The following is a 25,440-nucleotide window of genomic DNA, read 5'->3' as shown; positions in this document are numbered from 1 at the left end:
TTTATAATATTCCTTCTATTTACTTCTTCATTAAAGCTTTTAAGGGATCATGTGATTTGTGAATGTGCAATCCCAATAGATATATTTAAATTTTGCCTCTCACTTTATTTTCAATGATTTATGTTAGGTAAGCAGCAACAGAGTTAGTATCTTGTATGTCAGTCCTAGCAATATGTGATGCTAGTTTAAAAAAACTACTGATGCTTCAGCAGTGATGCTAGTTTAAAAAATCCTGCTTGGACTCTGACTGTTCATACATGTGTGTGGTTGTATCTTTTAGGCAGTCAACATACTGCAACTACCAGCCTTACTAGTGGCTATACCACTCAAAGCTGCATAAAATAACTGCTAATGAATGGTGTCTTTGCATATGGATACTCTTTTTTTAAGGGTAGTGAAGAGATTGTTTTCAGAGCCAGGAAGGAAAAAAATTCTTATTTTTCTGAAGTTCAGAAAACTCCGTGTTACAGTGGTTGCAAACTTTATCTTCCTGGACTTTCATGTCTCCTTTTCAGTTTGAGTTTAAAGAACAGAAAAGCTACTATGTTAAATCCATATCTAGTAAAGATTAAAAATGACTTAGGGAGACATGAAAAAGTCACTAATCTTCTGAAATACTGAACTTCTAATTGCATTTGTACAAGCAACAGCCTTTAGACATGGTCACTTGTGTCAGGTTATTAATAGCTGATCCTACTGCTGTATTAAAATCTCTCTTCATTGCAATATCAACAGCTTTCCCCTACTGTTTTTCAAATTTCCATGTACTACTTATCCTATGTTTTCTTGGTAAAAATATTAAGATCCATTAATATGGAATACTGCTATAATAACAGGAGCAATATGTGAGCAATCGCCTTGTATGGACGTGCCTGAACATACTACCTGGTGTAAAGGATAAAGCCTTCACTCTGGGACTTGAGTCTTTTGTTTTAGAAGGTGTGAGCTGATTAATTGTACTTTTCCTGTCACAGAGATAAGCTTGCTAGGGCTGGTTGAATTATAGTGCATTACCTGAAGGCTTTTCCATTATAGGGCAAATGTATTTTGCAAGCCAACATATGGTGTTGTGTTAGAGCTATTTGCAGAAGTGTATTGCATTAAAAAAAAAAGTCGTGACACCTGGACTTGATTTCTTTTTTTTTAAATAAAGTCTCCAAACATGTTAAGAAGGAGGCAAAATAGGTGTTTGTTAATATTATTTAGTGTAGATGAAAATTGTTATGTGCTTTTGTAACATATCTACTTAGAGCACTTCAGGTTCTTAATAATTGTTAATGAAGCTCAAGACTTCAGAAAAATGGGAAATTCCTTGCTAAAAAATTATATTAAAGTGTTAGGGAAGAGGGAAATTATAAAGACATACTGTTGTCTAACATAGTCTTTCTGTCTGTTTTTCTCATCCATAATCTCATGTAGCAATGGGTCAAGAAGCTGGCAAACCTTCCTGGCCAAAACCAACAGGAGGATATCAAACTATTACAGGTAGAAGATATGGAAGAAGACATGCCTATGTTGGTTTTAGACCATCTTTGAATAACCAAGAAAGAGATGAACATCAACACAATGAAAACTGTGAACGATTAGAGTTGGAGGATGTTCAGAAAGAGAATTCTTTATGTATGTACATATCTTTGTGTATGTGACATTTAATTGCAAACTGGGATGCGTGGGTGTGGAGGGGGAAGGCATATATTGAAGTGTGAAGGGAAGAGAGTAGCCATTTAAGTAACACGTGTAAAGTACATTTCATATGGCTTTATGGAATGAAATTTTGCATGAAAGTGACTTAAAGTATGGTCTATCTTATGCTATTTGATTTTGCCTGAAGAAGTGCACTCCTGAATGAGTTAATGCATTTTTACCAACTAGGTAGCCAATAGCATTGTATAACTCAAATGATTTTTGTCTTCAAATCAAAACACAAATCACATTTGGAAGGCTACCTATTCTGACCTTCTGTTTGGAACTAGGCTGTGAAATATTTGCTGTATCATGGTTCAGGTTGTTCTGTCTTTAAAGGTTCTCTTTTTATTTGTTTATACTAGTCAGACTGCTTTCCTTTCCTGTTTAATGAATATTGAACTTTATTATCTCCCACACTGTCTTTTGTGACTTTAGTTTCTGAGTACTAATTTCCTAGAGAAATATGAAATGGCTTGTTGGATTAGAAGCATAGTCCTGTCTCTTGAGGTTTTCTGCTAAAAAAAAGTTTGATATAGCTGCAGATCTTCCAAAGTATTTTTTTTCTCATTCCTTTATAGACCATTTTGTATTTGCTGTGTATTTGTATTTGCTTTATCCTTCTTCTTCCCTTTTTTTTTTCTTTTTTGGTCACATGCCATTGTTCTTGGAGACTTTTGTGATGTAGATAATCTTGATGTGGTTTTTTATTTTTTGTAATGCGAATGTTTTTGCAGTTTTATGTGGTTCGTACATTTTCTACACTTTCATCTAGTTAAAGGTTTACTTCCTGTAAGGCAGTCTTGACACTTGTGGAGATCTACCTACTGTCTCTCCATAATGCTGCCACCGTTCTTGTTTCATTTACTCAGAAATGAATGTGCTATTCTTTAGGAGTCATAATAAATATGCAGTTTAGAGTGTATTATCTCCTTGTTCTTAATACATTTGCTTTGTATATAAATTCTAAGTGTGACTCATTTTCTATATTAAGTCTGATAACTAAATGCCTTTTCTTTTTTATTTTGTCTTGTTTTTTCTTGTTGGGTTGTTTGTTTGGGGTTTTTTTTGTGTGTGTGAGTGTTATAACTTTTCCAATTTATCTTTGAGAAATGTTTTGTATTGATTTATTTCCTTTATCTCAACTAGTTTACATTTTTTTTTTCCCATTGTTGATGGGTAGAAACTGCCTAAAATATGCTGCATATTTCCTTGCTAACTGACTTGACATCTTAGATGTGTCTAAGCAACTGTGGAAGATGGGTAGAAGGATGTATTCTTGGAAGTATTAAAATCTGACTGGACTTGGTCCTTGGTAACCTACTATAAGTGACTCTGCTTGAGCAAGAGGCATAGACTGAGTGATATCCAGAGGGATCTGCCTGCCAGCCTCAGCTTTTAGCAAATTTGTGAAGGAGCTTCAAGATTTTAACTAGGTTAAATGTAACATTAGAGTATTGTTTCCTGCAAGGTAGATGTTTAATGCTGAAAGGTATAGCTATCATAAGAGTTCAGTGCCATGAATTCACCAAACTAGGCATGGATTAGCTATTTAGATGAGATTTTTTTCTTTTTTTTAACCTCAGAACACTGGTTTTACATGGTTTCCTACCTCTGCCTCTTTCTAAAATAACGTACTAGGGCATCCTTTCAATTAACCATGCATGTCTCCTTTTTTTTTTTTTCCTTGTAGTTTAGTTTCCAAATATCTTAATATTGACTTAAAAACTTCCAGTACCCTCATCAAGTTATGCAAGCCATTGTATGTTCAAAAATAGTTTGGACTGTTGCCTTGGTTAGGTGTTTATAAATTACTTGAACTAAACATTAATTTTGAATTTTGTAGTAGCAGCAGTGTACGTGTTTTTGCCTTAACTTTTGCTGCTGGGTTTGATATTTATTGTCCCTTTATGCAAAGGTGTTTGAGTGTAATATGACAGAACTAAATTTGTGATGATGCTAACTACAAACTATAATTACATGTTCATCTCTGCTGTTATTTTCTTCTTTTGAGAAGTTGTGCTCACAGCTGCATGTACCGAATACAGTGCTATTAGTATGTAATTTATAGGAGCAATAAATGGCTTTGTCTGAGTTTGACAGTAGGCACAATTTAGCCAGTTAATGAATGGATAGTTTGGTTTTTAACTTGGGGAAATAAATTTTGCAGTTTTTTAATCTAGTTTTTTTTTTTCATGTTTCCTATTCTCATCTTAAAATTCCCTTTTATATAAACAATGTAAAAACACTCCTTATGAACGTTACTTAATACTTGTTTTTTTGCTATCACAGACTGAGCTGAAATTGAATAATTTAATTCTATTTCTATATGCTTGGTTTATATAAATGAGAACCTAAATGTATTAGTGAAGAATGACTGCATTTTTGGTAAATGTTTCTTTTTATCAAATTGCATTGCAGTCCTAGTGAACTTTCTTTTTCATGAGCAATTGTTGTAGATAAGAATATTTCTATTGTTTTCCATTATTCCAATATATTATTTCTTTCAACTTTCTATGAAGGTTCCAGTCCAGTGGTTCAAGTTTCTTCTGGTTTATTGGATGAGCCTTTATTAGAAAACATTGGAACTGGAGAACCTGTTTGTCAAAATGTATTGAGCCGACCTTTTGAAGTGAATACATCACCATTTTCTCTATTCTCTTGTGGTCTGGAAGGCAGCAAAATCTCAGGGAACTTTATGAATCCTTATGAAAATCCTGAGGACTTTGTAGAATATGTGTGTGGAGGGCATAATGATTTGAATGGTCAGAATGGAATTACTTTTGTAAACATTGATTCTTATGAGCCAGATAGCAGTGATGGAGAGGAAGATGATGCTCAAGACAAATTTTCTTTGGCTAGAGAAGAAGCAGGTGTATTTCGGGGAACACTAGATAACATGCTTTCTGAGTTAGAAAGAGGCATAGAGTCCTTTACTGACTTACAGTCCCAGTTGTCCGCTCTCAACCACAGTGTTTCTAAAGAATGTTGCGAAGAAGCAAGACCCATGCCTTTAAGGAAATATTTTAGCATAGATTCACAGATGGCATGTCCAAACAACAGGACATTTAAATCTTCTGCTGAAGAAGAAGCTGTACTGAAAAGTAACCTGAGAGGTGCCAATTGTGAAACACAGCAGATAAAAAATACTGTGGATGTTGGAACTAGAAGCCCTATAGCAGTTGCTAGTGAATTGAATGCCAATGGTGGAAATACTGACCAAGGAAATTCACCTGAGCTAGTAGTGAGACCTAAAATAAGAAAACAAAATACTGCAAACCAGATGGAGAGAAAGAAGCTTTTCTCTAATGATGATGAAGATGAAAGTGGTTCCTGGAGGAGAGTTGAAATTGCCACAGTCCAGCAAGGCCACGCTGAGCGTGCCTTGAGAAATGGCAAAGAAGATATGAGTTCTAGTATGTTCTTTGACTCAAGAGAGTATGAAGGTCATCAGAAGAACACAGAAATAGACCTAAGAAAAAATGCAGCAGCTAAAGAACAAAAAAATGAGCTAGATGATAGTACTTTTTGGGCTGAGTTTGAAGACTGCAGCAGACATTTATCAATGTCCCACAAAGATGAAGACAGGTAAAATTTCATTTTTATATCTGCATTAATATTGAGGTTTTTGTGTAAATAATGTGCAAGTCTGAATAATAATTGTGTAAATAATGTGCAAATTTGAATAATTTGTTAGCAAATGGGACATAAACTCAAGCAATTTCAGAATATGATGTGATAACAAGTTACCAACTTTTCTGTTCAGTTCTTCACCCTTCCTCAAGTCCCATCTAAAGAAATGGTAATGTACATTCTTCTGGTAATGTAAAAAGCCTTTCCTTATGTTTAGGGTTGAAGTACCTTACCACTAAGGGAGATTGCTTGTTTGGTTTTATCTTATTTTTACTGAGTGGGTGGAGGGTAGTGAGAGAAAACCTTTTTCAGCATGGTTTTTGTCACATTACGGGTTTTTGAAAATTCCTTCCCAGAATTTTTATTTTCATAATTTGTTCTTTTTTGCCATCAAATCTCAATATTCTGCATGACAGCCTGTGTATGTTCTTGTCTCCAACCTTTTGAAAGAAATTGTTCTTTCTTGTCACATCTGAAGAATAACTTGATAGGATTGCTTATAATCCCTTTTTTAATGAAATTTTTTTAGACTAGTAGATGTTTCCAGAGTAACTACTAATGAATACAATTTCAGGTCTACAAATTGCTCCAACCTGAACACCAGGAGCAGTATTCAGGTTCCTCCTGTTTTGGGCTCTTTACTTAGAAGACAGACTAAATTGGATAAACTTTATGTTGATTAAATTTTACCAATATAATGCTGGTTAAGAACTTTTCACTATGAATTGAAGTTACATAACTGAGCTATTTGAGGGTAAAAAATTTCTAACCTTCTGTTAATTTATGGTAAAGGCAGTGGTGTTTGTGATGGCTTTTGTTTCATTTTTCTTCTAGTTTGCTTTCATCTTGTTGACTCTGTTACCACTGCATTCTTTACAAGACATGTCTTCTGGATGTTGATGTGGCTTTCTTGTGTGTGTGCTTACCATTAGGCTTCATGGCTAACCTGCTTAGTAGATTACATTTCTGCTGCTTTTGAGAGAACAGTATGAAAATTAAACTGCATAAACTCTTGTCCTTAAAATGTTGGAGAGTTCCAGTTATGAGAGAAGAATATCCTTAAGACATTGTAAAATGGGATAGTAGACTTTTTTCTTATTAAAGATATAGGTGGACTTGCAAATGAATCGTTTCCTTCCTTTTAAGGTTAACTTTTTGAAAATTTTTGTTACTGCATAATCTTTCCTTTTCCACTTAAGAAATGCTGCTACTAGAAGATTAAAGTGCAATAGAGGAAATGGACTGTATTTTACAATTACAGCATTGGCTTTCATAATGCGAAGTGGTAGATTGTTGTAGCATGACAAAAAGAAATACAGATTGCATCTCTGAAAGTGACTATATTTGTCATGATGACAATAACTGAACCACTAAACAGGAAGCAAATGTATCCTTTAACTTAAAAAAAACTCCAAACAAACCATAGTTTGTTCTAAACCCTCAAAAGTCTTATCCTTATGAAGTAAATTTTCAGTAATTACTCTGTACAAAGCAGTAATCAGAAGTAAAAAAAGTACTCAACAAATAAGTACTCAAAAGTACACTCTCAAAAAGTAAAGTTTTATGTTGAAAGGCTTAATCTGTATTACGTGTTAAAATACACATATATAGCTGTATAAAAAGCAGAATTGACATGTGTGTCAAATGACATCCTGCAACTCAACTTCATTTCTTTCCAACCGAGGGAGAAATTCGCCTTGCTGATTGCTGCAGCCTGGGCCTTCGCTTCACATTTTTGCTTCAAGGAAGTGCCCGGCTGTTATGGTGTTAGCATGTAGAAGCTGTGCAAGAAGGAGTCTTGCATATTTGTTAGAACTGCATATGCTCTAAGTTGGAAGGGTAATGGTAGATCCACAGAGGGCAGGTTTGGTGTGGTCTTATCCTTTAGCTCCTTCCATTTAGTTTTAGATCATATGGCAGGTACTGCCCAGTTTAGCCAGGGGAGAGACTAGCATCTGCATATGGATTTTCTGAGAGTAAGTGGACGTGTTACACCTTTGGCAAATGAGAAGTCTGTAACTCTCTAGCCATTCTGTGGCATTCTGTTTCTCTGCAGAATTAGGCACAGTTAAATCCTAAGTTTTGAAATACACAGGTTCATTGTTCTTCCTTTGTTCACTCCTAATTGCTTTAGGCATATCCTCTTTTCTGTTTTGAATTAGTGTTTGTTTGAACTTTAAAGAGAATAAATTTGACTAATGGCATAGGAATATTATTATAATCTGTGTGGGAAATCATTCCTGGATTGTAAAATAGAGAAAATTAAATAAAAGACTTAAATATTTGGACTAGTCTTACAATATGCTTAATTAATCTTTTTAAAACAAAACAAAAGGTTCTAAAACATTAGTATTCAGCTTTAGTTGGTGTAATATAAAATGCACTAGACTACATATCAGAATTTCTTAACCTATATGTTTTCTATTGTAAAGTAGTCCTTTAAAATAGCCCAGATTTCTCAAAGAATGGAATATTCTCAATTCCATAACTTTCCCTAGTCCTCAAGTGTGAGAAAAATATATTCCTGTTTCAAATTAAAATGCTTCCATATAATCTACCTTGATCGTTTTTATTGTTGTAAAACTTGCAGTGTATAACACAAAGTTTTTCAAAACTACTTGTAATTCGTTAAATAGTAAGTTTTATTGGCATATGCTTGTAATATTGTATAGAAGGAGGCTTTCTTTAAAGTTAGTTTGTAGATAGGGAGATAACAATGATACACTTAACAAATTGAAAACTCTGAGCTGCAGATGTTGTGGATTGCTGTGTAAGATGTGCTCTTTGAAGTATGTTTACTGTTCACGTATTTGTTCGTTTTCTGTAACTTTCTGAAGTGTCATATCTAGTTGACTATACTGTGAATTTTGGTAAGTGTCAAATGTCACTATTGATATTGAGTGGACCTGTTAAGTGGTGTTACCAAAGGTAGCAGCTCATCCTTCAGATAAGTTCATCCTTCTTGAGATTCTGCTAACATCACTATTTTATTTAAACATCACTATTTTGTTTAAGCTGCCCACAGCTTGGTATTTACTACCCTTTTCTGTGTGGTGGCTGAGCAAATTCTCTGGTAAAGCTGCCTGCAATTCATCTGTTTGGGATAGGGAATTATATAATTTACAGTAAGCTGTCCATTGTATCTTTGTATGATTAAAAAAAGGGCCATTGTATATGGCTGTAGAGGTTATGAGAGCTTTTACTTTAAGTTTTGCTTGGCTGAGAGGTAAGACCAACATTGCTTACTGTTTTTAAGCAGACATTGGTATTCTCAGTGTCACTGCTGCTGTTTTAGCTTTGTGTGCTAGGAGAAAGATGTATATAGTGGGTCTGGGCTTATATTCCTGAGTTGCTTTATGTACTCTGCAAACAGGGGGCGGAAGAACAAAACCTTTTTGCAAAGTGGGATGAGCAGAATTCTTTCTTAAAAACTGATTTTCCCTTATAACCTTGCTTTATAATACATCTATAAATAGTACAAAATTAATTTATCCTGGAAAAAATAGTCTATGTTGAGAGCAATGTTCATGGAAAAGTGGGAGATCGCAGAACACTTGTTTTTCTTTCCCCTAAAGCAGTGTTTAAATTCACACCCTGTTGCTTTGTTTGAATTGCAGTTCAGAATGCAGTGATGGAGAATGGTCTACAGCTGTGCCTACCTATTTTACTGCTGCAGAAAAAGAGCAGTCCTCAAGTGATGAGAGTTGGGAGACTGTCCCAGGCAGGGACACACATGAGCCTGAAGCGCAGAGCAGCAGCAGTGGCTTACAAGAGAAGAAGACAGACTTCTGTTTCCAGGGAGGGTATGGTTTTATTTTATTAGTTAACTTCTCTAAGTTCTGACATCAGTGGTAATATGGTGTCCACATGACACTACACAGAATAACACAAATTCTAAAAGTAGTTACTATGTTAGCAATAATGATTTGCCTACATCAAAATAATCTGAGTAGTTTTGTGTTTCAAATAGGGGAATTAGTGCCATGTCATGCAGACAGTTCTGTTTTACAAAAGGTATGGAAATAATGAGACGACATTGACATATGTTGTTAATAAGGATAATAGGCTGGATATACCAACTTTAAAAAGCCAGGTTAGACAACTTACTTCTAAAGACATGTATGCTACATACACACTTCTGATACTGCTTAATACTCCTTGTAAAGCAGTTGCTTGTCTCTTTGCTTTGTTGTTTGTCATATTCCACTGCTGCTCTTTATTTCTGTATCCCTATCAGCGATTAAAGTAAACTTGAACTCCTTGCTTGCCAAGAACTTACTTATTTTTCCAGTCATTCAGTATATCACTTTATAAAATGTATGTAGCTTTTTTGCAAGGCAAAAATTCTAGCTATAAATAGCCAAGGAAAAGTTTTTTTTTCCCTAAGCATTTAATATTGACCTTATATTCTTAGTTTGGGTCTTTATAAAACAAGCAGCCATCTTTTCATCTTCTTCCACTCTTAGGTAGACAGTACCTGTTACCAAGCAGTCAGAATCTCTGTTACTGCTTTTTTAGTATCAATATCTCTTGAGGTCTGGAGTATTAGCTTGGCTTTATGAAAACTCACCTGTTTCAGAACAACAATGGGGCTGTGTACTCTTTACCTTTCTTTAATGTGAACAGCCTGCAAATGTACCCATTTCTAACATGATTCCTGTTTACTTTCCCTTTTATAAGGAAAGTGGGACTTGAAGCCCTGTGGATCTAAACAGCCAGGTGACTTGTGCTCCTCTAGAAAATCCAGGGATGAGAGGAGTCTTTTTCCTTATGCAAATAGTTTATCTTGCAAATAATATTTTACATTCAGGCAAGTTTCCCCATTAAGCCTGTTCCAGGGTGTCAAGAGAGCATTTCTTTTTAGAGGCTTTAGGACCTTGTAGGTGAATAAGAAAATCTTTAGTACGAAATTTACTAGCCCTGGCAGGGATACTGCCTGTAATAGTGAAAGTGCAAAGCAAGCTACTTACTATACTGCTGGCCTTGATCATTAGACAAATCATTTTGACACAGAATCATGGGTGTTACTAGATTCTGAGGGTGGAGCTGATACTACTGGGAGTTTCTTGGTTTTTACAGCAAATACTAAATTCCTAATCTGGGATTCTGCAGTCCAGGAAACATGCAGCTGCAGCCCTTGTAATATGTGTGGCTTTTGTTCCTTGCATGTATTTGTGAATTCTCCTAGATTTTTAGTCTTAGCTTTTCATTTATTGTTTTTAAGGGAACAGACAATATTGGAGGAAGGAGAGATTCCTTGGTTACAGTACCGCGAAGAAGCAGAAAGCAGCACTGATGAAGAAAATGATCCAGTTAGTGATTTTGTGCATCCTGGATTCTTCCTATTGGATGGAAATAACAACCTTGAGGATGACTCCAGTGTGAGTGAAGACCTGGATGTGGAGTGGAGGTATGCCTTTGACAGTTCTCTGCATTAATTTCAGAGGGTTTGTAGTTATTTTTTGCTTTTTATGTAAGATGTCAAAAATATTAATGGCTGTTAGTATGCACTTGCTTCAAAGGCTGATAATCTGAGTATTAAGCCTTAAGGTACTTTGAGTGCTGTGTGTCTCCTAACAGGAGGAAAAGGATGTAGATTTGCTAATTCGGGCTGTGATGTTGGAAAATTCTGATGCACTAAATACTCAAGGGGTACGAATACTTTTTCAATTAATTTTTAAGATGCTAAGTATAGTAGAAGTATAACAAGAGTAAAGCAATATAAGTGTAATCAGTGTTCAAGTTAGTGCAATTTTATAATTTTTTATAAAGAACTTTTGTTATAATTTATAACAAATTTATTATATAAATTTTTTTCACTGAGGGGTCAAAACTGAGCACAGTACTCAAGGTTCAGCCTCACCACTGCTGAGTACAGGGGCACAATCACTTCCCTGGTCCTGCTGGCCACACTATTGCTGATACAGGCCAGGATGCCATTGGCTGCCTTGGCCACCTGGGCACACTGTTCATGTTCAGCCGGCTGTTGACCAGCACCTCCAGGTCCTTTTCTACCAGGCAGTTTTCCAGCCACTCTTCCCCAAACCTGTAGCATTGCATGGGGTTGTTGTGACCCAGGTGCAGTACCTGGCACTTGGCCTTGTTAAACCTCTTACAATTGGCCCCAGACCACTGATCCAGCCTGTCCAGATCCCTTTGCAGAGCTTCTCTACCCTCAAGCAGATCAACACTCCTGCCCAATTTGGTATCATCTGCAAACTTACTGAGGGTGCACTCAATCCTCTCATCCAGATGGGATCACTGCTAGTGACTGGCATACCAAAACCACTGGTATTTCTCCTTGTCAAGCTGTATTCTGAAAAAGCACAGCAAGTACTAATATATGAGAGTCCAAGCTAGAAGTAAGGCACATGTTCTTACAGTGCCAGGCAGCAAGCTAGCAAAGAAATTGTAGGATATGGACAAAAACTGTGTTGGAGGTTAGCATTGGTAAGCTTCATTAGTACTCAAAATAGGAAGGAAGATGCTTTTCTAATATTCTGTTAACTTTTGTCTGCTGAGCATACACAGATCTGTACATGATTTTACTTCTGCCTGTTTTAAGATTTGATCTCAGAATGTTGAAAACAGAACTTGAAGCAACTGCCAAGCTATGAACTGTGACGCATAATGTAATTGAAATCTGAATGTTAGTTGTAAAATGAGTTTAATAGCATACATATATATTAGCTGAACTGTATGCCCTTTTAATCTGAAGTAATCAACAGTAAAAACTCCCATCGTGTTCTGAAGTCTGTATTGTCTTGAGTACTGGGAGCAGGTACTGGCAGGGGGTGCTGCAGGGTGGTGCCTCTGGGAAAGTGTATTTAAGAAAGGGTAAAAAAATGCTGCATAGCTGAGTGTGAGAGGGAAGATGATGAGAGAAACAACTCTGCAGACGCCAAAGTCAGAGAAGAAGGGAGAGGAGGTGCTCCAGCTGGTAGGGGAGAGATTCCCCTGCAGCCTCTGGATGAGACCACAGTGGAGCACGTAGGCATTTGCTGAAGGAAATGTGCCCATGGAGAGTCCATGCTGGAGCACTTAGTGAAGGACTGCAGCTTGTGGGAAAGACAAGCATGGAGCAAAGCAGGTTTATCCTGAAGGACTGCAGCATGTAGAAGGGACTACACACTGGAGCAGGAGAACAGTGTGAGGAGGAAGGAGCAGGAGAGAGGAATTCAATGAACTGACCACAACCCCTATTCCCTGTCCTTCTATCCTGCTTGGGGTAGGGAGACACAGAGGAGTCAGGAATGAAGTAGTTAAATTGAGCTTGGGAGGAGAGACAGGGCTAAGGGGAAAGTGTTTTAGTTTTTGTCTTTGTTTCTCACCATCCAAATCCATTTTTATTGGGAATAAATTCCGAGAATCATAGAACAGCCCAGACTGAAAGGGACCTCAAAAGATCATCTGGTTCAACCTTCCAGTTGTATTAAATTTCCCCCTTAAGCTGAGACTGTTTTGCCTGTGATAGTGATTGGTGAGTGATGTCCCTGTCTTTATTTTGACCTACAAGCTTTTAGTCTTATTTATGCCCCTGCCCAGTTGAGGTGGGGGAGGGTATCAGTCAGCCAGAAGAGGTCAACCTAACAGAATCACCTCCTGAGAATATAGGCACACAGTTGTTAACAATTGATGTGCGGTAATTTGGTGTACCCAACCCTCACATTATTACTGTTTACTTTGAAATAAAGACCGTGTTTCCTAACTCGTGTTTTTCAGACTACTTGATGAGTTTGGTGATGGCCTGGGACTTGCTCAAGCTATTCCTTATGTTGATCCTCAGTTCCTTACATTTATGGCACTAGAGGGACGGTTACAACATGCTATGGAGGTATTAAAATATTCTTGGTGGTATTATATCAGTGATGTTGTGACATAAGATTTTATTATTGAATCTTTTTTCAGCATAATCTGAAAATCAGGAGAATCAGGGTAAAAATTACTTCCCTGATGTAGCTTGAACTTTCAGGTCTGCAGGCTTGAAAATAAATGTTGGAAGTTCTTCTAAATGATGTGCTGCAAGAAGTAATTGATCAGTGCTACTACTTTTAGAATATGTATTTATTTTATTTTAAAAGGAAAAAAGATACTAATTTCTATCAGTATAAACTTATACCATATAAATTATTCTAAAGAGTGTTGCCGAATTCCTTACAGAACAAAGGAAAGTTCATAACTAGATCTGTGCCTGTGAATTGTCCCAGTGTTAATTTGTTTGTTTTTTTCCAAGAATACAGTTGAATGTCTTATGTTTTTATTCTTCAGTAGAAGACTTTTCTGTGTTTGACTATCTTGACTCCATGTGTTTTAAATTAAAAAAAAAAACAAAAAACAAACAACAACAGCAAAACCAAAACCAAACCACACAGAAGCAACAAGCATTTTATCTTTAACTTGTTCTAATCTAAGTTCACCTGTCGGGCTTTGGATAAACCAGAGCATTTGTAATTGAGAGCAAGCACAGTTATGATCTTTGTGTTTTCTGTGTTACATGACATTCCACTCTGTCAGAGTGAATATGAAGCTAGCTGAAATTTAGTTTGATGCAATGCAACAATTCTTGCACTGCCAGAAAACTCCCCTGCAGGGTATTTGTCAAAATAAGAGTTAAATGATGTGTAGACTTATAATATGGTGTTCCAGTAATCAAATTAAATGTTTTGCGTGTGACGTAAATTTAGAGGCATCAAGGGGCACTACTAGCCCTTAGTTAAAAGGGGTGAACAGGGCAGACTATATGTCATAGTGTGCTTGCAAACAAGATACCAAGGATGCTTTTAAAATGCTTTCTAAAGCTGACAGTCAGAGGAACAATCATAGATTTTTTAATTATTTTTTTTTTCATGGATATGCGCAAAAACAATGATTTTGTGAAAATGTTTCACAGGGATTTTCCAAGGGAGTGGAAGGGTTGTTCCCTGAAGTTGGCAATCATTCTATTTCCAGATACTGTGCGTCCCCCATGGTATATGGGAGGTCAGCATTATTCATGATCAGGGGTCTTCTCCAGCTGTGTAGGATCTTGTTAGCATTAGTCATTTGGAGACACTTCAGAACTGCTTATTAATATGTAGGAAGTCTGTTGATATCCTTACTATAAAAGCAGTATTTCGAAGTCATATAGAGAAAATTCCTTGTCTCTTTCGTAGCTGCTGGTTCTCACTACATCAAAAAGGACAGAACTACAGAAGCAGTTGACTTCCTCCTTTGCACCAAAGCAAGAGGATCTGTGTAGTGGGGGGGAAGTAATCCCATATTTTCTTTTTTTTTCTTTTTGTTTTTTTTTTTTTAAATCTACCTGTTAACACTTGAAGAGCAGGCTGAGGTTATTATGGCTCGGAGGTTTAGTTTCTCATTACTGTGTAACAGCATCTCCCTAGTTACTCTGTCAGAAGAAACATGTGTGCTCTTATCAGTCTGACCTGTAAAAGCAATGTTAGGTGGCTATGTGCATGGCTGGCTGAGAAGATGCTGTAATTATGTTAGTGTCACCAGGAACAGAGTGTCATTGAACACACTTGGCAAGGGGGTAGATAATTACAAAGGTAGTTATTTTGTGGTACAGGTCACTGTGGAATTTGGACAAGAGGGAATGCCAATTCTCTTAAATAGTATTTGTGCTTGAAATTAGCACTTAGGTGTCTGAAATTTTATGGTGGTCATAGAAGTCTGGCATAATTGGAATTAGCAGAAAATGGTAACTGAGTAGTAAAAGGAACAGTTGTATTGACTGTGACTAAATGGACAACCCGGGTTTTGAGTAAGAATTCCAAATATTTTCTCCATATCTCAAGCAGAATATATAGAGCACCTCTCTTGCCAGTGTGAAGATGGTTACTAAAGTTGCTCAGAAAATGAGAGCAACAATTACCCAAAAATGTTCAACATTTCTCTTAGGCAGTATTGCAAGTATTTTTGGAAGTTGAGAGAAAGTAGAGGGGGGTGGGGGAGTAGGGGAAGGCTCTGTGATGTCTTTCTATCCAAAATTAATTTTGTTCTCAGAGATCCTATCTTTTGATGACCTCAGGATGTGTTTTCTGCTTTCTAGAAAATTGGACTTGCAAATGGCCAGTCCAGTGTAATCTCCTAATAAAATATGATGTGATCCTGTCCCTGACTGGATTAACATAGACTAGAAACTTTGCTACTGGAAGGACATTCAGAACAGCCTTTAAACACAACTTTCTTCGTTGTCAGACAATTGTAGGTAAAGATGTAGAAGTATGTTCCAGAAATTAAAAAAATGTAAAAGTTTTCATTGAAATAGTAAATATCTGATAGTGTTACAAAGCCTTTTCTTTATCTTTGGTACTGATAATCAGAAAGCTAGTCAGAGAAACTCTAAGACTCTGGAATTTCAAATTTAGTTTCCCCATTTTCAAGTTTTATTTTGGCATTCAGTTGCTCCAATAAGTCTCTGCCTAGCAGAGATCTCTGTGCATCTGGCAAGTAGAGAAATTTGTGGATTCCCACACTCTTCCCGATTCTGTATTTCAGAGGCTTCAAAGGGAAAACTTTCTCTATTTGTCCAGTTGCTCCCATAATATTAACATTTTGAGTGCTTATTGACAACAGAGCTTGATTTAGTACAGAAAAGGTAGCCCCTGTATCCACATTCTAAGGATTTTCCCTTTTTCTCTAGCTGAATTTTTACCAAGGGCTCTGCTAGGGAGGATTCCCCTGTTCCCTGTCATTCCAGCTCTGCCACAGTCCCAAACCCCAAATCTTGTTGCAATTTAGGACACTCCTTTTTCCAGTGTCCATGTTCTTTACAATAAGCACACTGATCGCTTTTCAGCTTCATTCCAATCCCTGAACTGAGTCCATTTCTTCCTTCCAATTTTTGTAGCTTCCTTTTAGTATCCAGATTTGGTTGTCCAGTAAATACATTTACCAGTGACAGAGCATCTCCCTCTCTGTCTGAATCTAAGTCAGAATATTTCCAAGCAGTTTCACAATAACCACCCATAAAATGCAGAAGGTTTTTCATCCTTGCGTTGGATAACTCTGTAATTACATTTTTCACCTTGGGTAAAACTGGCCTTTGATTTCTGAAGTCTGTGCTGATTGATGAGGATTTTCCCTGTATGTTCCAGCCATTTCTTTCTAGACCTTCATATCAGCTACAGATAAGGGCACTGTTACTCACATCAGCTCTACCTCTGGTCCTACTGCCTGCCTCAGAGGGGCTTGGAATACAGCTCCTCCTCGTCTGTTCTGTCCCACAATTGGACTATAAGTTTCATTCCTGAAAACTCCTCCTCCTTAAAAAAAAAAAAAAAAAAAAAATAATTACTAGCCACCGTCTATTTATCTATTCCAACCCCGTAGCATAACTGATAACTGAACCCATTTCTCCTCCATATCCTCTGTATCTTTCTGTGGTGAAAAATTAGTTTCAGGTAAGATTACATGATACGGATAAGAAACATCTAGGTGGATCCTGTTTTGTTTTTTTTTTTCTGAAAGCTTACATTGGTAGTGTAGCCAAGGTACTTAATATTTTTGTTAGACCTGAGTAATTTAATAGTTGAAGCCAGGAAACAAGTTAATGAGGTTTTTATTTTCAGCAAGTGAAATGTTATGACAGTTTTGTATTGGCAAGCTTTATTAATTTTTTTAATTGCTACCTTTTCTGGAACTTTATAAAATTAACAAAGGTTCATTAGAGAATGTTATGACTCTGTCCTGATTTTTTTTTTAAGAAGGCTTAAAAAAACCAATCTGTTTACGCTTTTGACCTTCAGTTTCATCTCATTCATTACAAAAATAAAAATGATGTAGTAGTAAGTGTGACAAACATAAGATTTGTTTATGAAAGTGATACTATTAGAATTTAATTCCTTTTCTTGCTTATTTGTTTTTATATGGAATGTTACATTTATAATTAAGAGAACTTGGTCTCTACTCACCCTTTTCAGACTGCTCTGGCACATTTGGAGTCTCTTGGATTTGATGTTGAACAGACTTATCCACCAGCTACTAAAGAAACTATAGATTGTCTGCCACAGATTATTGTCACAGATGACCATGATGGTATGGAAAAATAATTAAGAATTAATTTCTACAAAGTTTATAAGAACAAATTTAGCTTTCTGTAATACCATAGATGCAGTATTTAAACATACTTACTGTGCAGCTGGCAATGCTGTTCTAAGAGCTTTTGAATCTTGAATCAGACTGGATATAACTGGTCTTTTTTTGGAAAACTAATCTTTACTGGAGTAAGTGTGATTTGTACTTTGTAATCATTAGTGATAATGTTGATAAAATATGTATTTTAATTTCAGCTCATCTTAGATGAAAAAAAGATAATAATAATGCTTTTTCTTCACCATGGGTGTAGGTCAAGAGCAGTGTTGTACTATCTGTTGCAGCGAATATGTGAAAGATGAAGTCATAACAGAGCTACCCTGTCATCATTTGTTTCACAGACCTTGTGTAACTCTTTGGTTACAGGAAGTAAGTACTACAGGATTGGTGGGAGTTCTCTGGGGTTTTTTGAGTATCTGCATTCTTCTGGGAAGAACACTTTAACTTTTTGAAAATGTGGGATGAAGTACCAATAAATAACTGGCTGTTAATTTTATGTATTATGGAACAAAATTTTAATGCACGTGAGGAAAGTAATTTATGTACTGACCTAAGGGGCAATTTTTTGAATAGAGGAGGTGTTTCTATAGGTAAAACATAGTCTGTTTTTAGTAAGAATGAAAGAGATGGATGAGTTATAACTTGTTTAGGTATGAGAAAAGCTTTCCTTTCTGTACCATACCTTGAAGTAAAAAGGCTTGGTTTTCTTTGAGAAGAGCAAAGGATCACATCTGTCACGCCAGAATGTCAGACCCATCTATGGTGACAGCTAAGGTTGGAAGGAGAAATACTGAAATGCCTGTAGATTAATTTTAAAAATTTACCTTCGGTAAATCTGTATTGTATTAGATTTCATTTTCATAGCCTGTTATCAGTTTCCTTCCAAACATCTTAAAAAGACTTACTTATCATATTGAGGTTAGACTGAAAGAACTGTAATTAATGGATTGGTGTTTTTTCCTTGCACTTGCACTCTGCTTTACACCCTCTATGAGCCTAGGCTTGCTGGTTCTTGGTAATCCTAGAGTGTAACACCTCATTTATTCAAGAGGTAAAACAGGAAGATTAACTGATTCAGACTAGGAAGATAAAAACACCTCTAGCATGGGTTGTTGGTGGGTTTATAACTTTTTTTTTTACCTGGATAGTGTTGATTAGTATTGCTTGTATTATATGTCTCGCCTTTTTCTATTGACATAGTAAACTGCTCTTGCTGAAAACTAGGACAGAATACTTCCTGTTAGATCTGTGCTGTATTTAGTTTATATTTAATCCTTGCCTCAAAAATGAAATTTCCACTTGTACAATCAGTTATTTGAAGAAGACCTTGCCCTAATATATCTGCTATGCAACTGGTGTAAAAGCAAAACAAAGCTTTCTTCTGAGATGGTTAGTTGTCTCTTAGCTCCAGGTAGCCATACAGTCAAATTTAACTTTGAGACAGTGCTGTTGTGAAGACATTAAATACTTAGTAAATAGTAAGCTTTAGCTTCTCAGTAGAATTGAATGCAAGCTGTGCAAATAACCTGATTTTTTTCCTCTATTTTTGTAGTCGGGAACATGCCCGGTTTGTCGTCATGTGCTTGCACCCATGCTTCCTGAAGCAGCTGCTACCACTGTTTCCTTTCTATCTGATCATGATTCCACATCTTCTGTTCAAAGTGCTACAGGAGCTTCAAACTAGGGTCTGAAATTAAGTCTTTCCTACCAAAATAAAAATGTAAATTTTGCCTGTTTACTTACAATGTGAAAAAAAATGTATAAATATTATATGTAAAATACTATATATATTATATATTTTACTTTAGAAAGAGGGTGCAAGACTTTCTAAACTAGGTTTACAATAACAGCTTAAATTTTCAAACTGTACCTTGGAAGAATGTGCAGCCTTTTTTCTTAGGAGAATGTTGCTGGTAACTGTAATGTCTAAAGCTTGTATTATGATAAATTTTTTCTCAAAAATATAATAAATGTGGCACTTTGTTCATGTTCTTGCAGCTGCAGTGCAGTTGCAGCTTGTTAAAATGATGCTTATAATCTGTTTTACATAATAAAACTGAACTATTTGTTTTTGTCAAAGTTAACACCACTGAGTGAACTTTGTAATGGATCTTTCTTATTTGCATCAAAAGTGAAGATGTTCTGTGATGCCAGCAGTGGTAGAATTTGATTTCACTGGCAACAAATTGCATAGTGGAACAATATTTCTTACCAGTTTATTCCATAATAAACTTATTTCCTAATGTCAGAAGTGCTTTTAAATTGCTGATGGGTTGTGGGTTTTTGTGGGTTTGGGTTTTTTGGGGTTTTTTGTTTTTGTTTTTTTTTAAATTGATGCTAGCATCATTTTTAAATCCGTATCCTGAATAGTTATATGAACTGTGGAACTTCAACACTTGAAGTCCTTAGTTTCTAAGGTGTAACATGTGTAAGAGATGGGCAACTGATTCCTCCAATTTGTGTTTAAATTCCATTCTACTAATCAGGTGTCCTGCACTCCCTCTTGCATGCATGCTCTCTCTCTTTTTAAGAGACATTTATTTTTATATATCGGGGCTAGGGTTGATTTCTAATGCAAGTATAATTAAAATATTTTTGCCTCTTGAAGTCTTAAGTCTGAAAAGGTAGTAGAAACTTCACAAACTTAATAGAAAAATACATTTGAATGCTTGACTATTAGGATAATTATTGTAAAGTTATTTCAGAAATTAAAAAATTAGTAATGTTTCTGGTATTTGCACTGGTTACAGTGCTACACAATATTTTAAAGGGGAAAAGACTGATCTGTAAAATGTATTTCTAAATAATATTCCAGTATACATAAAAAATAACATGGAGTTAATAATTACAGGACAGGAAGTTAATATTTGGTTGTGTATATGTGTACTAATGGCTGCACAAAAACTTTTCTGTGGCCATTGGATAGACAAATAATTCCTAAAATGTTGGTGCTTGGGAATAATATATGAGGGGACTAATCAAACCCTCTTAAAATAGTTGCGGATTTTTCTAATCTATAATTAATCTAAGTAGACTTGTTCATGCTCAGAAAGCCAAAATGACAGTTGGGCCATTAAAGAAGAAAAATATTTTTGCTTGTTTCAGTCGTCACTTTTTATAATTGGAATTATAATGTGTACAGTTTTAGTTGTTAAATATTGAGAAGACATATTTAGACTGTAACCTCCCAATAAGACACAACTGCTATTGTTAGTAGACTTGTTCATGCTCAGAAAGCCAAAATGATGACTGAAACAAGCAAAAATATTTTTCTTCTTTAATGGCCCAACTGTTCTTTTATGTTGAAAATTTTTTATTTCTTCTTTGTCTTATAGAGGCAGATGTAATGAGGTTTTGTGGAACACTGAGGGCATACAAAGAGAGCCTTCTTTAAACTGAGGCTTGATTGATTGTGGAGGGGAGTTCAGTAAGTGAATTGTAGGACATCTGGCAAATACTAGTGGATAAGGCTCCTTGTCCTGTGTTATACAGGAGACAAATGGGCTGACAATCCTTTCAATGTATGAACCTGATATAAAAGGTTAAACCAGTGTTCAGGAGTCCTCAAAGTGCCCCTGACTGTTGCTGCCTTGTCGTTGAAATCCTGTCTAAACTAACCAAAGCAAAATTTGGTACTTGTCAGAACTAAGGGAGTACAAGGCTTCAACATGAACTCACATACAGTGTAATAAAACAATTTTTAAAAAGTTGTCCTGGGTTTGAAAGCAAAATCTGTCAGATTATTTTAGGTGGAGAGAGAAGAGGATATTTTGCTGAGAAACTGATATATTTGGTATGGATGTAATTTCAATATACACTCCCAAAGTGTATTTCTATATGCACTATCCTTTGCTTTAAACTTGCTATGATATCAATCCTAAAAAGGCCCATTGTATTTTAAGATTATTGCCATAAGTGACATATTTTAAAGCAGCGACGTCAGGGTTACACTTATTCTTTCATAAAACAAATCTATACAGCTGTAGGAATCCTGTTCCACATTGTCCTTTTAATAGGACAGTCTCTCCATGGTGATGGAGTAACTCTGTGAGTACATCTGACTTGATACTGTGAATTTAGCGCTTGTTGCTATAGGTATCGTGTCCTAAAAAAAATGTCAAAGATGGGAAAAGAAAAACAACTCCAGGTCAGTAATTTGAGTTTTATTTTAACTGTGTGTTTTTGGAATCCATGCTCTTTCCTAGGTATTTTGTGTTACTGAGTGCTTTAGTATATTCACAGTTGAAAACATATAGGAAAAAAAGTTGATCCTGTGTAGTCCTATAGCCAGTATGGTGCACACAGACAACTAAGATGCATAATTGTTTAAGCAAGAGAAGGAATATCATTATGTGGAGAGCAAGCTTTTATTCTTTATAGGTTAATAAGCAAAATCTGTATTTACAGATCTTTGTTTTCATAAAATTCTACCTAATTGTAGAATTCTGTAGCCAATTACTTTGCTCTGGGCCATATAGCATAAATAATAATAGACAAAACAACTAATGATGGTTATTAATTAGTAAGTATGAGGGTTTAATGATGTCTTATGGTGAAAAGGTAAAGGGCATGATTGCCATTTATAGTAGAGTCACTTTGCCCTCCTAAGGCGTAGGAAAAGGCTTTCAAGAAGAAGTAAAGTAGAACTAGGTAACAAAAAAGGAAGGATAGCGTAAACAGGATTATAGTCCAATGTTTCTTGAGCAGCCTTTAAAGTACAGTAAAAACAAGCCCTTTTTCCAGTTGTGAAGCAGAATTGTCTTCAGCTTGCCAGACAGGAGCCTTTGAAAAGGCCTCAAGGAATTAACTTAAAATTAATATGATGGGGAGAATTATATTTTCCAAGTCAGATTAGATATTTTATGTTGGAATTTCTAATTGAAAAGAAGCAAGGGCTACAATTTTGGTATTGTAACAGTGATGGTACTGATTAATAACAGCTAGGACCTAGTGTTTGTTTGATAGCTTTGCAATAAGAAAACCTACTGAAATAAAAATTATAAGTCAAAGTATTTTTTTTTATTGTATATTGAGTACCATGACCTGCTAATATGGAAGATCATCTCTGTCAAGGAGTAGAAGAGCTTCCCTGTGTATGAGTGGAATTCCCTTCTCTTACTAAAAAACCAGATATACAGAACGCTTTTCTAACACTACTTTAGTGCTGCAGTAGAAAGGTGTCAACTGCAGAAACACTGTCACAGGTTTGAAAATGCTGTTTGCATATTACAGACATTTTGGCAGTAGCTGGGTCTTATTTTAAGACGGTAACTTTCTATTTGCTAGTCAAGAAGATGTTCTCATTAGCAATACCGTAAATAGGTTCGTCTTAAGCTATTGTAGTGCAATGCATTGGAGCCTGTATGGAACCAGTTATGTATACATGTATGTTTGCCTTTATCTTCTTTATTGTTTTGCATGTCTGAATAGCAAGCCATGTAAGAAAGGAGAAATTTTTCCCATAAAGATAAAGGGAGTTTAGTCCTCATTAAAGCTATGTTGGTCTGTGAAACCATCAGGCCTTTTTCTGACAGTATGAAAGATAACTAAATGGATCAACCCAAAGCAGCTGTAAAATCACACATAAAAACAGCAGAGCCGAAGTAAAGAGGTTGCTACTGAATGGTGAGCATTTGGGACATGAATGAATAGCATCATTTAAACAGAAAAGCAATGGAAGAGAACAGGTGATCTTTAGCAGTGTTTGTCAACAGCATGATAGCTGCGGTGCACCTTCAGTTCTCTTTTGCTCAGTGACACAGCGAATATCTTACTTGGAGCTTTTTTAACAAGTTTCAAATTCACTGTTTTTTTGAGCTTTGAGTAAAGAAATGTCTTTCAAGTCCTTTTACTTCCATGTGGTTTTCTTCTGAAAGTGGACAACAGGAAGAGGAAAAAGGGGAGCAGACAAAGTGTTGTCTTTTCAGTGAATCTAAGCAACCTACCTTGCCAACCAAGACCAAATCCACTTATGAATGAGGTGGGAGGAGTTCAGAAGAGGAGTGTGTGGCACAATCATGCTTCTGGCAGCCCTGTCCCACAGCCCGAAACGTACAAACTCTCCAGACACTGCTGTCTGGCCCACAGCACTCTCCTGTCTCTTCAGGAAAGGTGGAGCCTGATCACTGTAGCATATTCAAAACTCTCTGTGTCTAAATCTCACATGACTCAAGAGCCATTTTTCTTTCTGATTGAGAGGCATAACATGCATGTATTTGGTGTCAGGGACACAGAAAGGATGCTTGTGTGCCCTGGGGGATATTAAATGTAATCTAGTACTGTATTCATGAGGCACACATCACCTGCAGAAGCATCTCTGTCTTGAAATGTCACAGCTCCTTGAGGCTGTCCTACTGTATACTTTCCTACTCTGAATCAGTTAGCATGTCTAATCAAAAGAAAGAAGCATAATTTCATTTGTTGAAAAATTGGTTTTGGTTCTGTTACTGAAAATGGTTTGATGAATGACAGTAAACACAGGCATGTTATTACTAGTATAGTCAGTGTGTGTTAGTGGGAAAACATCTGAACAAAATATTTTCTCCTTCCATATGGTACAGAGGGAAGATGTGTGCATAATTCTAGCACAGAGTATCAAAAAGAACATCTGGATGTTTCATTTTCAGAATTAACAGATACGCAAACTAACATATTTCTGAACAACTATCAATTATTTTGTCTGCCTTTTAGGTTTTACACTTGGGGTGCTAGTATTTTTAGTAAGTGTTCATCTTCTATCCTTTGTTATGTATGACATCACACATCTGAGGCAGATGACTATATTTTTTCTTATCCACCTGTATTTTGAGGTTATCATCAAGGTAGTTGTATTGGGTCTGGCTGGGATGGAGTTAGTTTTCCACATAGCAGCCCTCGGAGTGCTGTGTTTTGTATTAGTAGCTAGAAAGGTGTTGATAACGCAACAGTGTTTTGGTTACTGGTGAGCAGTGCTCACACAGCACCAAGGCTGGCTCTCCAACATTCCCCTCCCAGTTGGCTCTCCAACATTTCCCTCTCTGTTGGGAGGGGACAGAGCCAGGACAGCTGACCCAAACTGACCAAAGGCATATTCCCTACCATATGACGTCTGCTCAGAAATACAAGCAAGGGGAACAGAGAGGGAAGGGGAGGCCATTTGTTATTTCTGTTTGTCCTCTGGCAACCACAATGCATACGAAGTCCTGCTTCCTGGGAAGTGGCCAAACATCGCCTGCTGATGGGAAGTGGAGAATAAATATTTTGTTCTTTTGCTTCTGTGTGCACGGCTTTGCTTTGCTTCTATTAAACTGCCTTTGTCTCAACCCATGAGTTTGGGGTTTATTTTGTTCCATCTTGTTTTCTCCCCTTCCCATCCTTCTGAGGAGGAGGGTGATAGAGTGGCTTGGTGGGCACCTGGAATTTAGGCAAGGTCAACCCACTACAGTAGTATAATCAGTTAACTTGCATTAACATTCTTGTTGCCTTGTTATGCTGCAGTTTGGAGCACACTGGAGAGTGCTAGCTAGCCCCAGCTCCTCTAGAGTACCAGAACAACAGATGCATTCAGGGAACATACTGCAATGCAGGGTAGCAGCTTATCAGAAAGATTTTAGACATTATTACCTAAAGGAAAAAAAGGGGAGAATGTCAGTACTGATAATTTCTGGGTTTCCATCATTTTTGCTGCATAATTTCAACACTCACTGGATAATTATCTGAATGCTAAGAGGTAATACCACAGGTCTAGATTTAAGTACAATATCTAAATAAAACTTTTTTCACATAATAACCCTCGTTCAAAACTAAGATCACGTCTATGTACAACATACAGTGGAATTTCTAGTTCATATGAAAGCTCAGGAAATGAGCTAGAAATTCTTTCAGGATTGTATTTTCCAAGTGAAAATAAAATCAATCAAATATTGAAGAACTACTAGAAACATTGTGATCTGTTGTTACATCATGTTAACAAGAAAATCCACTTCAAAAATACTTTTTATATTGGCTACTGTTAGAACTGATGTCACGCAGAGAGAATTTGTGTGTACA

General features: G+C 36.3%; 1 protein-coding gene across 1 annotated transcript; it reads left to right on the top strand.

Moving 5' to 3' along the window:
• Positions 1 to 1,421: 1,421 nt before the first annotated feature.
• PJA2 (praja ring finger ubiquitin ligase 2) lies at positions 1,422 to 19,096 on the top strand. The gene is made up of 8 exons (XM_029083696.1): positions 1,422 to 1,620; positions 4,206 to 5,271; positions 8,934 to 9,119; positions 10,541 to 10,726; positions 13,039 to 13,150; positions 17,241 to 17,355; positions 17,666 to 17,781; positions 18,965 to 19,096. The coding sequence occupies exons 1-8, from the start codon at positions 1,422 to 1,424 to the stop codon at positions 19,094 to 19,096; spliced, it is 2,112 nt and encodes a 703-aa protein (XP_028939529.1).
• Positions 19,097 to 25,440: the final 6,344 nt, after the last annotated feature.

The sequence above is a fragment of the Antrostomus carolinensis genome, unplaced genomic scaffold (genome assembly GCF_000700745.2).
Source record: "Antrostomus carolinensis isolate BGI_N321 unplaced genomic scaffold, ASM70074v2 scaffold950, whole genome shotgun sequence".
NCBI lineage: Eukaryota > Metazoa > Chordata > Aves > Caprimulgiformes > Caprimulgidae > Antrostomus > Antrostomus carolinensis.
Note: the sequence above shows the minus strand (reverse complement) of the source record. Positions and strands in the feature narration are given on the sequence as shown.